Source organism: Ochotona princeps, chromosome 12 (assembly GCF_030435755.1).
Source record: "Ochotona princeps isolate mOchPri1 chromosome 12, mOchPri1.hap1, whole genome shotgun sequence".
NCBI classification, from domain to species: Eukaryota; Metazoa; Chordata; class Mammalia; order Lagomorpha; family Ochotonidae; genus Ochotona; species Ochotona princeps.
In genome coordinates, this window is record NC_080843.1 from 45098268 (window position 1) to 45111977 (window position 13710).

Sequence of the window (13710 nt, forward strand, 5' to 3'; positions counted from 1 at the left end):
TGGGGAGGACAGGATAGTCTGGTGGGAAGCGCCAGTGCTAGGCGACCCCATGGAGAACCCTACATGTGCAGGTAGGAGGGAGGCTCTCAGATCAGGGGGTTAGGGGGTGGGGGCGGGAAGGGTTGCAAGGCACCCTGCTCGGCTCGGTTCCGCAGCACGCGAGCTAAACTACTTCTCCGAGATCTGCCAAGCTAGCACGGGGGGGTGCCCGGCACATCCATGCTAATTCTCTGGTTAACCTGTAATTCACCCAACTAGGACATGTCTTCAAGCCGAAAGCATATGAGTGTTTAATACTGGGAAAAAGAGAGAATGGCATGTCAGTCTCACGTCTCTTTTTGCCGCGAGCAATGAAATGGGCGACTGTGGAGGCGCACGCTCCCTAGCACATCTTCTGCGGTGGTCTGTTCAGTTCCGACGGCAGCAGCCAGTTCTGCGCGGGGTGGGCCCAGGCGGCTAGGCGGTCGGTCCCGAGCCCTGAGATGCCGGCTGCGCAGGCGGCTGCGTGCTGCCCTGGGGCTGCGTGGTGGCCGGCGGCGACCCTGTCTGCAGCTGGGCCTGAAACTGCGCGAGCTGCTCGGGGCTGGCCAGGGTCTTCAGCAGGTTATTCTCCTGCTCCAGCTGGGAGTTCTTCTCTATGAGTTCTTTGATCTGCTCCTTCAGGACCTCCACTTCCTCTCGAACCGCATACATCAAATGGCTTTTCACCAGATCCTGAAGGAGGAACAGAGAAAAGCAAAACGGGTGAAGCGGCTGATTCCTCCACTGGGGCGTTTTGAACGCTGCCAGGCTCTTCCCCCAGGCATGCAGACATGTGGGCTTTTACAGTTCGTTACAAAGCATTCTAGCACACCCGAACGCTTCCCCTAACGTACGGTGCTTTCAGTTCGAGGGATCATGCCTTTTTACAAGTCTGGGATTTCTCTACAGCCCTTTAGTCAGCAGTGCACACAGCGGTGGGACGCGCCCAGCGCACCGCGGCTCCTCGGCCTGCCCCGGGGGCCCAGCCCGGGATGTCCAGCCCGGAGTGTCCAGGCCCGCCAGGCGCCGGTGGCCTCCTCCCCGCCCCCACGGCCCTCCGGCGCCGCCTCCCTCAGCACCGGCTGCAGCCAGTTCCTACCGAGCTGCCGCATTTTCTTCCCTCCACCCCAGCCCGCTCCTCCCCACACCACCCCCCTCCGCGATTAAGCTGACATCACAGAAACCTGGGCAGCCGTCGCGGCCAATGGGAGCCCGAGTTATTTATAGCTCCGAATTAAAGGTTCGGAGTTTGCCTAGCAACAGTGGGCAGAGAATCCCGTGAGAAGAGCTACAGGCGCTGCTCCAATAACAAAGAATGGCCGAGGCGGAAATAAAAATAGGAGAAATCCAGGCGCAGGCTTAGACCATGAAACTTTGCCCCAACCCTCGACCCTTCCCCATTGTTGCAGGGGCCAGCGTCACGGGGGACCCCGTGTGTGCACCGTCTGGGAGGGAGTGCTTCCCAGTGAAAAAACCTTAAAGGAGTCCAGCTACGGCCCCATCCCTTAAAAAAAGAAAAGTGCTTTGGGCCCACGCTAGGGGACGCGGAGCCTGGTGCTTCCTTTAGCCTATCCACAGCAAAGAGGAAAAGGCAGAGACGGGGGAGAACCTTTTAACGCCCCCAGAGCCCCCTTCTCCCTGTGCGCGTGGCCTTGAGCCCCCCGGACGCCGGAGGGGGCAACCCAAGGCATCCTATCTTAAGGGAGGCGCTGGGGTTCCACCCCAAGACAAGCCTGTTTGTGCGTGTGCAATGCGCCCACAAGTAGGACAAAACAATTTCCAAGCGTTACATACCATAGCTTGCTCGATTTTGTTGTCAATAGCTACCACGCTTGCACCGGAGGAGCTGAAAAAGAAAGCAAACAGATCATCGGTAGCTGAAATCTATCGAAAATACATCCTAGGCTTTTTTTTTCTAAGAGGACCTCCCAATTAGGCGACATTGCCAAGCGTTATTTTTGAATATATTCGTTAGTCCTAGATAGTGTGCCATTCTCCAGAAAATACCAGCTACTCTCTAGCAAATAATCCAGGCATTTCCGTATTTTAGTTAACCACAAAAGGGCTAAATTACATAATGTGGGGGAAAAGCCAGAGCTCTGGGCTGGACCCAGCCACCACAGTTATTCTCCACATTATCAAAAAGCAACAGCCGCGGTCACTGGTCATCTCTCAGCAATGGACAAAGGAATTAGCCTGGTTACCCTTCACCTGCAATATTTGCAAGTGATTTTTACAGCTAGAGGGAAAAAAAAAAGATCCCGGCCGACATTTACCTATTGTCAAGTCGCACAGAGGCGTTCTCCGTCCCCAGCAAGGACGACAAGAAAGAAATTGAGAAATGTCTCAGCTGGTAAACTCCTAGATCCATCGCCACTGGTCTACACCATTGGGATTTCATGCAATTGCAGCCAAAAACACTCTCACGGAAAAGAAAAAAAAAAAAGAGGGAACAGCAGCAGTTCTGTTGGAGCTAGATAAAAATCTTCGAGCTATCTGCAGCCCGGGGGAGAGAGAGCAAAGTGCAGCCCCTAATTTAAGAGGAGACACCGGCTTCTTGGGCTTGGAGATCCCGGGCAGGATGCGGATCCCAGTGCTGTGCCGAGCAGGCTCCAAGACCCACAGCCAGGCTCCGACTCGAATCTAACACCCGGCGCCCCGGGCTCAGTGCAGAATATAAGCGGGGCTTGAGGAGGAGGAGGAGGAGCGGCGCCGATTGGCCGCCTGCTCTCCCGTCCCCGCCCTCCGCCTGCTTCCCGGCCTTTCTCCACCACCCCGCCCCCAGGCGCCAGATCCCGCTCTCAGGGAGTGGGGGGTGGGGGAGGCGCCCAGAGCCGGGGTGCGGGGCTCTGGGGGCGTCCGCCGCCCCCTGCTCGGAACGCCTGCCCACTGCCACGGCACAGGAGTCCAGGGTCCCTGCAAAGATCCGCTCGGAGACCCCCGCACGTGCTTACGTTTCAAGGGAGTCCGACCCAGTCCCAGGAGCTGCCCGTCCCCGTGGCTGCCGCGCCGCGAAAGCTTCCTATTTGCAACCAGAACCCTCTGAGCTACTGGGCATGCTCAATCCTTCCTGCTTTAAAGACTTGGAGGAGCTTGGAGTGTCTCGATTTTGATTTATCTAGTTCTTACAGGCAACAGCAATGGGAGAATTTTCTAGGCGGTTTTATTTATCAGGATAAGAACTGTATTGCAATACTATATATTTTTGAAATGCCAGTGAATTTTTAGAGGGGAATATTGTGTTTGCTTTTTCAGAGATACTACCTTTATCAAAACAAAACCTGTGTGTGTGTGTGTGTGTGTGTGTGTGTGTGTTTGTGCGCGCGCGCGCGCTTTGCTAGGCATACAAAAACAGAGCCAAAACGGAATCCACCAGATGGAGACCAGTCGATCTTCCTTCTGTCCCTGGGACCTTATAAATCATAGATTGCATATCCCTAACAATGCTTTCTCACCAGTGATTAACTATGTATGCCTTCTTCCATTTTACAGCTAGAAAAGTCAGTCCACGGGCTGAATACTACATGGAGCTATTTTCAGTAAGTCCATAAGGCAAGCTTTTGGAAATTAAGGAGACAATGCCTCTAAGACTCAATCCTGTGAGCCTTCAGAAGGCTTGGATTGTTGCAAAGAACACATCGAAAGCACACAAACTCCTTCAAGTTGATCCTTTGCCCAGTCCCCGTGTCCTGAGTTGGTTAAATAGCCGAAAGATGCTGCAGGCTTACTTCTATTTCATCTTAGGGTCACACAGACCAACATGTTTTCCTTCTTCAAGACAAAAACCAAGAGATTCAGATGTAGAATAGCTTCCCCTCTTACAAACTTTCCTCCATTATTTTAGAGGCATCAATTAAGTTTAGTTTAATATAATATACATGTAACTAAGCCCTGACCTTTACTTGACCATGGTAAAACACAGTTTGCAATGCAATACATGAAAGAAAAACTTAACCTCGACAATACTGCCCTCTAACGGCACACAACTATGAGAACAAGAACTCCAAGTGCGTGGGGAGGCCTCTCCCAATCCTGTCATCACAATTTCCAACATGGAATTTGACCACAGAACATACACAACACGAATTGTGTTCACACACACACACACACACACACACACACACACACAAGCACACATGTGATACAATCTCCTGTCTCCAGCAGCAGCCTTTCCAGCCTCTTAGATTGACCTGAGACCTGCAGGGCAAAGTCTGGGTGTGGAAACCGTCAAAAGAGATTCAGAGCCAAATCTAATGATGTGTGAGATGATATACAAAATAATTCTCTTTTGGGTTAAAAACCGAAATCTGACAAACTCTACATCTCCAGGACTCCTTTTTCATATTATGATCCAAATTTTGAGGCTTCGCTTTTGTATAAAAAGGTAATGTTTTCGGGACATCTATAATTTGTAAAAACTAATTTCATTATTTCACATAACACATTCGATTCTAAGAAGGCACCAATTTTCAATAAGAAGGGAACAGAGTATAAGTGGAAGCCTAAAAAATCATGATGAGTTGGGGGTCAGATCCCTAAGTCTATAGATGTTAAACAGAATTGCCACGGGACAGCTTCTGCATTTTTAAAAATTATGACTAAAACTGTGCATTTCCCCTGATCGCCCTCTGCAAAAAGCAACAGAAGCTGATACAAGCAAGCACAGCCTGCTAAGCCCATCTCCCTACTCAGGGGCAGGATGGTTACTGCCCGTATTTTACTATTTTAAATAGAATTGCAAGAAACGTGTGTGTGCACGCGCACGTGTGTGTCCATCCTTCGGCATGTGGAGGACTCTGGAGAATTCTGGAGAAATCTGCTGGGCCAAAGGACATAAACCCAGAGAAATACCAGAAGGTTACACAGATCTAGTCATTTCACGTAAGTGTATCAGATCCTGATAAAGACTAGAGTTTATGTGAAACCAGAAGACAGAACTTGAGAAAGTGGAGTCACATCCTTGGATTACAAATACCTGGGGCCCAATTGTCTGGAACTACATTCAAGACACAATATCTGCTTGGGGCCCATCCAGGGCTCACCAAAGACCTGCTGCTGGGACCAGGAACATGCTACGATTGTTCTCAGGGGCACCTAGACAGATGTGCCCCACCAAGGGGCTTCAGGGCAGGTGTCTGAAGTGAGTCCAGAGGTCTCACTCCCGGGAGTAATGCAGGCTTGCAGGGTGAGATGCTTATTTTGCTGTTGTCTATGTAAGCATCTTCTTGTGTGGCAACCACCTTTACACACTAGTAACAGGGGGACGTGACAGCTGAGAGGAGGAACCAAGGCAGGGACTGCGTTCTTCTAGGTTAGTGACACCTGCCTTCCTCCCAAATCTGATCCGCCCTGGGCAACATAGCTACGGGTGGGAGGCTGCCACCCAGATAGAACAACCCGTTTCTTCCCTGTCCAGATTCCTTGCAAAGCTAAAGCAACTGCCAGAAACGAAACTAGGGTACTTCATTCAGCCTTGATAAATCACTGCTGTGAGTGGACTCCTAGGCCACCCCCACTTTGCTGGTTGACTGTAACTAGGCACTGGCAGCAGGGTTACCAGGTTGAACAAACAAAACTACAACAGAAAAGGGGGTACACACATGGTTAAAATACATTCAGCCCCAATAGGGAACAAAAGTGTGTTATTTGCAACAACACAGATGAATGTGGAGGACATTATCTTAAGCAGAATAGGCCAGGCACAGAAAGACAAATGTGCATGCTATACAATCCCACTGGTATGTTAAATCTAAAACAGTTCATGACAGAAAAATTGAGACTATATGGTGGCCTCCGGCGGCTCGGATGGTTAGAAAGGGGGGATGAGAGGATTTTGGTCAAAGGAAACATGAAGAGGCTTTCAAACATCCATGGTAAAGTGGAATTCAAACATAACATGCATTTTTCCATGAGCTTTTGAAAGATCTCCCATATAGTTACAGTTAGATAGTATGAATAGTTGAAGAGACTTACTAAATAGTATGGTGATTACAGAAGGCAACCATAAACTGTATTTGTAAAAAATGCAAAGCGTGAATGCAAGTTCTTACCACAGAGGCCTGTAAGACAATGCATATGCTAACTGGCTAGCATATTCCACAGGTTACAGATACTTCAGAGCATTGTGTCATACACAATAAATGCATACAATTTTATCTGTAAACTTAAAAAATAAAGCAAATGTGGTCAGAAAAGGAAACTGATTCACAGATAAACACCAAATAATGCCTTAGTGTTGGTGTTGGGACCACACACTGTGAGAACAAGCAATAAGGCCAAATAGACTTGAAATTTCATACCACAGGGGACAGACAGCATTTAAAAACTTGCAAATGGGAAAAACTAAGGTATAAACACAGGCCTAGCATCAGAATGGTTTTGCTGGCTGCTGGTTAAAATACCTTTACAATTCCCAATGAAAAGGATTTTTTATCTAGAATTCCTCACTTGTCCAAATCATCATCTTAGTGTAAGGGTAAAATGAAAGCATTTCCACCCGCTGTCTCTGTGTCTCTTCTCTCCCTCTCACGAGAACAAAACAACACATTTTTAGATACTTCAGAAACCAAAATGGAGGAGCAAATCAAGAAAAAGAGCAAGGAAGGAAAAGAAAAAAGCAAAAAGCAAAGAAAGCAAGAGAATAGGAAGCAGAGACTCAAACACCCAAGAGAAGGAGAACCAACAGGCTGATGGTGATGAAATCTGAAATCTCAAACAGACAGCAGCCAAGCAAGCTTAACCAGCAGGTGGCCTGCCTCTAGGCTGTGATGGTGGAGGAAGATAGAAGATTCCAGACCAACAAACACACCTAAGCCCTAGCAGTGGGCAGGGGAGCCACCACTCAATACACAAGCACAGGACAGCCTGAATGGGCCAACCAGATAACCCTCAAAGGCGGTTGTGCAAGATGATGAAAAGCAATGGAATGCTCATAAAATTTACAGGACTACGTTCATTGTTTCAGTTTCATATTAACTTTCAAAAGCTTTTTGGGAAGTTTGTAGGGACCACATGGTGGGAATGGTTTATGAGTGCTCAGTTGTAATACACTCTGCAGCTTGACTATATGATATCTAAAGTTAACAAAATATGAAGTAATATGGGGATAAATATATTATGCAGAAAGGTAGAGGTAAATATCAGAAAAAAAATAAAGTTGAAAGTGGGTCTCAGAAAAGAACAAACTGGAAGGAGTTAAAAAAAGGGAACTGCTAATTTTTTATTTTTACTCATTTTTTTAATCTTTAGGGATGCATATGCATTACTTTAAGATTTAAAAATAAATAAACAAAACCAAGAGAGTCAGGCAAAGAAAAGGACCTGCATGGGCTGGGGCTCCAGCTGAGTGCTTATCCACATGTACCAGGAGGAAACCACTCCTAACCAGCAGGGATAGAACTGGGCACAGTGTGGAATCCGTTGGTGTTAGCGCCCTCTGAGTGAAAGTATTGTGTAACTGGGACCACTGGACACCAAAAAGGATACCGTCTGAGGACAGGGGCTAAGGCTGTCCTTGAGTGAAGGGTGTTCATCCTCTAAAAACTGATTCGAAAGGAAATTTTGAAAGGATCTAAGTATTTCTAAGTTACTGAATTTTGTCCCAACACAAAATAAGTTCAAGGATATTTAACCAAACAAGGTCCTGAACATCCAATAATGAATAATGTCTGGTACTCTGAAAGAAGCACCAGACATATAAACAAGTAGGGAAATGAGAAAATCAATTAGAGTGACCCAGCTATGCCAAAGATGCTCAAATCTATAGACAAACAAAACAAAACCAATCCAAAAAAACCCAGCTATTGGGATTGTATTTTATATGTTCAAGAAGACAGAGAAATTCATTACTATATTAAGCACAGTGTGAAAATATAATGGAAAAACACAAATTCTACTTATGAAGATGGAATATACAACATTTGGATAGAAAAATACACAGGGTGGGATTAGTAACAGATTAGACAAGAGAGAAGTATTAGTGATATTATAGTAATAAAAACTATCCCAAACAGAAACAAACACAATGACAACGTGTCAAAAACTGTGCAATCATTTAAGCAACCAAATGTACCTTAGTGAAGTCCTCAGAGGAGGGGAGAATATTTAAGAAACAATGACAATTTCCCCAAACTTTAATACCAAACAACATACCCTGCAAGTTCCCTGAACTCTATGTAAGAGAATAACAATGAAATCTACAAGGTATATCATAATCAAATAAGCGTAAGAACAGTGAAAAAATCTTAGAAAAAAAGAAGAATGTTAGAAGTGGCCAGAAGTAAAGAACCAGATTAGGTACACACAGCAAAGGTAAGAGGAGCGAGGGAAGGCTCCTGGCTGGAACCAGTGTAGCAGCACCCTTCGGTTGCTTCAAGAAAACATCAACCTTCCACCTACAAATAAAACATCTTTCGCCAGTAAGAAGTAAAACTTCGACTTTGTCAGATATACAAATACTGAAGATATACATCACCAGCAGACCTGCACTGTGGGATCTGTTAAATTTAAATCTTTCAGATAGAAGGAAACTGATACTAGGGGAAATTGAGTTTTAAATCTTTTAAATAATAATTGACTATTTAAAGAAAAAACAAAACAAAAGAAAAAGCAGCATATGGGGATGGGCTATAAACATTTGGGGAAGTAAAAGGCTAAAACAAAACAAAGGCTGGCGGTAGCAAAAGTACCTATGTGAAGTTCTATTGTCAAGTGAGTGGATGATGATGTTCAAGAGTATGCGCCTGCTGAGTATCCTTCATCCACAGTGCTTGAGACTCCAAATGTTCCAGATACTGTTCCGCCCCACCCGATTTTAGAGAATTATCTGTACATAGGGAAGGAGCTCGGCAACGGGATATAAATCATAACATATAATTCATTTATGTTTCATAAACACCTTACACATAGACCAAAGGTAATGATATAAAATGTTTTTGGTGCATCTGCATTTTGTGGAGAATTTGTCATATGAAGAATTTTCTACTGTGGCACCATCCTATTGACACTCAGGTAACTTTCAGATTTTGAAGAATTTTGAATTTTGGAATTTTAGTTTAGGGAAGCTCAACCTGTACTACAAAGTCTAAAGCCAATAAGCCAATGTAGAAGGAAAAATGCAACCATAAAAAAATTGCACAGGGGTTGGTATTATAGCACAGTAGGATAGGCTGCTGTTGTAAGGTTGGCATCCCATATATGAATGCCAGTTTGAGTCTTGGCTACACTGCTTCTGACCTAGTTCTCTGCTAATGACCCATCTACTTGGGTCCCTGCCACCCATGTAGGACACCAGGATTGAGTTCCAGGCTCTTGGCTTTGCTCTGGTCCAGACCTGGCTGTTAGGATCATTTGAGAAATGAACCAAGGAATAGAAGATGCTTGTCTGTCTCTTTGCTCTACTTCTCTGTTGTTCTGCTTTTCAAATAAATAAATAAATCTTTTTAAAAGTTTGTAATCTAGAGCTAGCATTGTGGTACAGTGGGTCAGGTCATTGCTTGGGATGCCAGTACCCCATACCTGTCAAGCTACTTTCATCAAGATAGTCTAGTATGGGTAAAAACACAGAACGATGGAACAAAACAGAGAAGTCGGAAATTGATCCATATGTTTAGCAAGTTGATTTTCAACAGGGAAGTCAAGTCAGTTCACAGCAGGGGAGACACTCTTCCCCAGATGGTACCAGAATGACTGGGTAACCGCATTCATAAAAAGCAAAATCAGCAAGCCCACCTTGATGCATGCACATACCACATGAGACCTTCTTGTAAAATCCAAAACTATAAAGTTTGTGGAGGAAAACATAAATGAAATCTTTCAGACATTGCATTTGCAAAGATTTCTTAGATATGACAACAAAAGCACAGTCTATGAAATAAAAAAATAAACTATTTGATTCAGTATGAAAGACTACTATTCTTGAAAGACAAAAAGTGAGAAATATATATATATATATAGAGAGAGAGAGAGATAGAAATTAAATATTGCAAGTTATATATCTGGTAAGAGTCTTACACAAAAATACCTGAAGGACTGAAAACTCAATGGCAAGAAAACAATCAATAAAAGAAATTGGCAAAAGACTTCGAGACATTTAATCAAAGATTTAGGAATGGCAAACACATGACAAAAAAACACGAAACAATACTATTCACTATAGAAATGTAAACTAAAGTCATAGAAATACCACTGCTCACATATTAGAATAAAGAAAACATTTTACACCTGAAAATCTCAAGTGCTGATAAAAAAGGGTTGTGGGAGCTGAGACAGTGGGAACGCACGCTCCTGAAACCACCTGGCCAATGGTTTTGCAGAGGCTTCTAAAACTGGACATTCACTTCATAAAACCCAGTAATTCCAATCCAATTTCTTTACCCTAGAGAAATAACACTATGACAAAACCTTCATTTGAATGCCTAGAGGAGTTTCAACAAATCACCCAAACCCTGACAACCCAAATCTCATTCAACCAAGAAAGAAAACAGATCAGGAAACATCTAATAAAAACAAATGAACTACTGATATATGTAACAACACGAAGGACTCTCAAACATATTATAATGGAAGGAGCTGGACTCAAAAAGGTTTGCAAACTACCTATGACCTGCTAGAAAAGGCAAAACCATAGGAACAGAAAACAAATCAGAAGCTGTTGGAACCTGGAATAGGGAGGGAGATTTTTGAGAGTAACTGAACTATTTCACATTTTGACTGTGGCAGCATCCTCATTATATCATTATATCTTTCTTTTGTTTTGTTTTCTGTATTTTTTCAAAATTTGTGTAACTATATGCCCAAAAGGGAAACTTAATCTAAAGCACACCTTTAAAAAAATGATAAACAAGGGCCCAATGCAATAGCCTAGTAGCTGAATCCTCACCTTGCGTGTGTCCAGGATCCCATATGGGCATTGGCTCGTGTCCCAGAAGCTCCACATTGCATCCAGCTCCCTGCTTGTGGCCTGGGCAAGCAGTGGAGGACGGCCCTAAGCCTTGGGACCCTGCAACCACGTGGGAGACCCAGAAGAGGCTCCTGGCTTCGGATAGGCTCAGCTCTGGCCATTGAGGCCACTTGGGGAGTGAATCAGCGGATAGGAGATCTTTCTCTCTGTATATTTATTTGGCTTTCCAATAAAAATAAATAAATCTTTTTAAAAAAAAATGAAAAATAAAACAAAACCAAAAAATGGGTGCCTCTTGATAGCAAATTAAAAAAAATGAAAACAAAATTAGTTTTTTTTAGTTAATTCTATTTTATGTTTATATAGAGATGTATTTTAGAAAAGAGTAAAAAAGAAGAAAAAAATTACCATTGTAACAATCTCTCAGCATATGATTCAGTATTAAGTATACAAACATTGCTGTGAAACACACCTCCATAACATTTTTATCTTGCAAATCTGAATACTAGCTTAGTGTCTCCTCATTTCCTCCCTTCTCCCAGTTCCTGGTAGCTGCCATTCTACTCTCTCTTGGTATGAACTGGGCTACTTTATATACTTTCATATATATGTATTAAATTAAAGATATATAAAAGTAGAAGCAAATAAAAATATTTTAAAAATACAAGTACTTGCATATGTTGATCGAAGAGACCTAAAGTTTCCTATTTTATGTAACTGATTTTATTTTCTTTTAAAAAGACTTGTATATTTGAATGGCAGAGTTATACAGAGGGAGAAAGATTTTACATTTGCTGGTTCAGCCTCAAATGGCTGCAATAGTTAGGGCTGCGTCAAGCACAGGAAACCGAAACCTCATTTGGGCCTTCCACATGGGTGACATTGCCTAAGTACTTGAGCCATTTTCTGCTGCTTTCTCTAGCATATTAGTAGGGTGCTGGATTGACAGGAGCAGCTCATACTCAAACCAGCACCAATAAAGGATGGCGTCATTCTAGAATGGCTTAACCCAATGTACTCACTACAGCTATTTTATATAATCAACAGTTCTATAATCATATGAAATATATGATTGGGCTTGCACTTTAGTTTATAATCTTGTTCTTACAGCTACTAAATTGGGCCCGGTGTGGTAGCTAGTGGCTAAAGTCCTTGCCTTGCTTGCTCCAGGATCCCATATGGGCACCAGTTCGTACCCCGGAATTTAATTTCTTCAAAAAAATTTAGGACAAGGAGCAGGGTGATCCAATAACTGACTGGTAGAACAGGGTTTAAAGGTAGACTTCAGGACTCTGTGTTGGTAATAACTTTTAAAATTTATTTGAAAGTCAGAATTAACAGAGAGAGAGAAAGGAAGAGGTGAGGAAGGAGGCTGAGGGAAAAGAGAGATTGAATCTTCCATGTGCTCTGGTTCTTTTTTCCAGATGGCTGCAACAGCCAGGATCAAGCCAGGCCAAAGCCAGGAGCTTCATCTAGGTCTGCCTCGTGGGTAGCAGGGGCTCAAGCAGTTGGGCTATCTCCTGTTATTTCTCTAATCCATAAGCAGAGAGCTGGATCAGAACAGAACTTCCAAGACACAAACTTGTACCCATATGGGATGCTGGCTGCACAGATAATGGTTTAAACGCCTGGGCCACAATACTGAGCCTTAAGAATGCCAATTTTAAAAATCTTAACAACATGCTTATAAATGTATGGGTACTCTTTGTTGCATGTATGATACCTGAAGCTCTTTGTAAGTGCTGCTGCTTGGCATGCCCACATTCCATGTGGTAGTGCTGTCTGTTTCAGCAAGTTCCAGATGCTTTGGATCCAGCTTCCTGCTACTGCGACTGGGAAGGCAGCAGATGGTGGCTCAAGACCTTGGGTCCTTGTCACCCACATGGGAGATCAGGACGGAGTCTTGGCTTGTGGCTTCCACTTAGCTCAGCCCCACTTGTTGCAGCTATCTGGAGAACTAACCAGAAGATGGACGATCTCGCTCACTTTCAAATAAGTATACCTTTAACAAATAATACTTTAAAACAAATTAGTACAGAAGACTTAAACTGAAGATGAGCTGCTGCAACAGGAGTTCCAGCAGGAGAGAGATGAAGCTCAACACGATGCCGAAAGTACTTTGTCAAACTTTCACCTACATGAGAATAATAAGCATTTCAAAATGAAATCTTTCCATTAATCACCACTTCTGCTAAACAGCAGTTTATGAAATCTAGAGTCACATACAAAAAGAAGCATCAAAAATTGAGAAGCCAAATGACATTATAAAGTATCCGAACTAAAAAGTTGGCCTAATTATGATTTTCTATTTCAAGAACTTAGTGTTCTTTGAAAATGAGTTTTATTTCTATTCTACTTTTGTGCAGCTGTGAAAAATAGATGCTTTGAGCTTCTCTTTTACTTTTTTTTAAAGAACTAGTTACTTCAAGTTAACTTTTCATGTTAAATTGCAGAAGGCAGGGAGCTGGGCTAATTTAGCCTAACGGTTAAGGTTTCTCTGTCCCACATTCAAGAGCTTTGATTCAGTTCACCACCCAGTACCCCACCAAAGAATTCCCGGCGTTACTAATGGAGTTCCTACTCCCCACCACAGGAGACCAGGGACTGCACTCCTGGCTTTGTGTTCAGACACCAGGTCATCTCTGCCACTGCCGGGGGCACTTGGTGAGTGAACAAGTTGATGGGAGTTCTTTCTCTGGTTTTTTTTTTGCCTCTCAAAAACAAAGTAAGAGCCCAATCTGATGGCTCAGTGACTAAATCCTCATCTTGCAAGCTTCTGGATCCCATAT

General features: G+C 43.7%; 1 protein-coding gene across 6 annotated transcripts in view; it reads right to left on the bottom strand.

Annotated features, from left to right (window-relative positions):
• Nucleotides 1–266: 266 nt before the first annotated feature.
• TSC22D1 (TSC22 domain family member 1) overlaps nt 267–13710 on the bottom strand; it is a 119700-nt gene continuing 106256 nt past the window's right edge. For 4 of the 6 annotated variants that reach the window (XM_058670721.1, XM_004577460.3, XM_058670718.1 and 1 more), the window contains 2 exons: nt 1816–1867; nt 267–714 (listed from right to left, as the gene is read on the bottom strand). In XM_058670721.1, coding sequence (XP_058526704.1) covers nt 457–714; nt 1816–1818 — 261 coding nt within the window. In that variant the 5' untranslated portion in view covers nt 1819–1867 and the 3' untranslated portion in view covers nt 267–456. Of the gene's footprint in view, nt 715–1815; nt 1868–2297; nt 2647–2975; nt 3056–13710 lie in introns of those variants that run through there. The other 2 variants (XM_058670722.1, XM_004577461.3) reach the window with 2 other exon arrangements.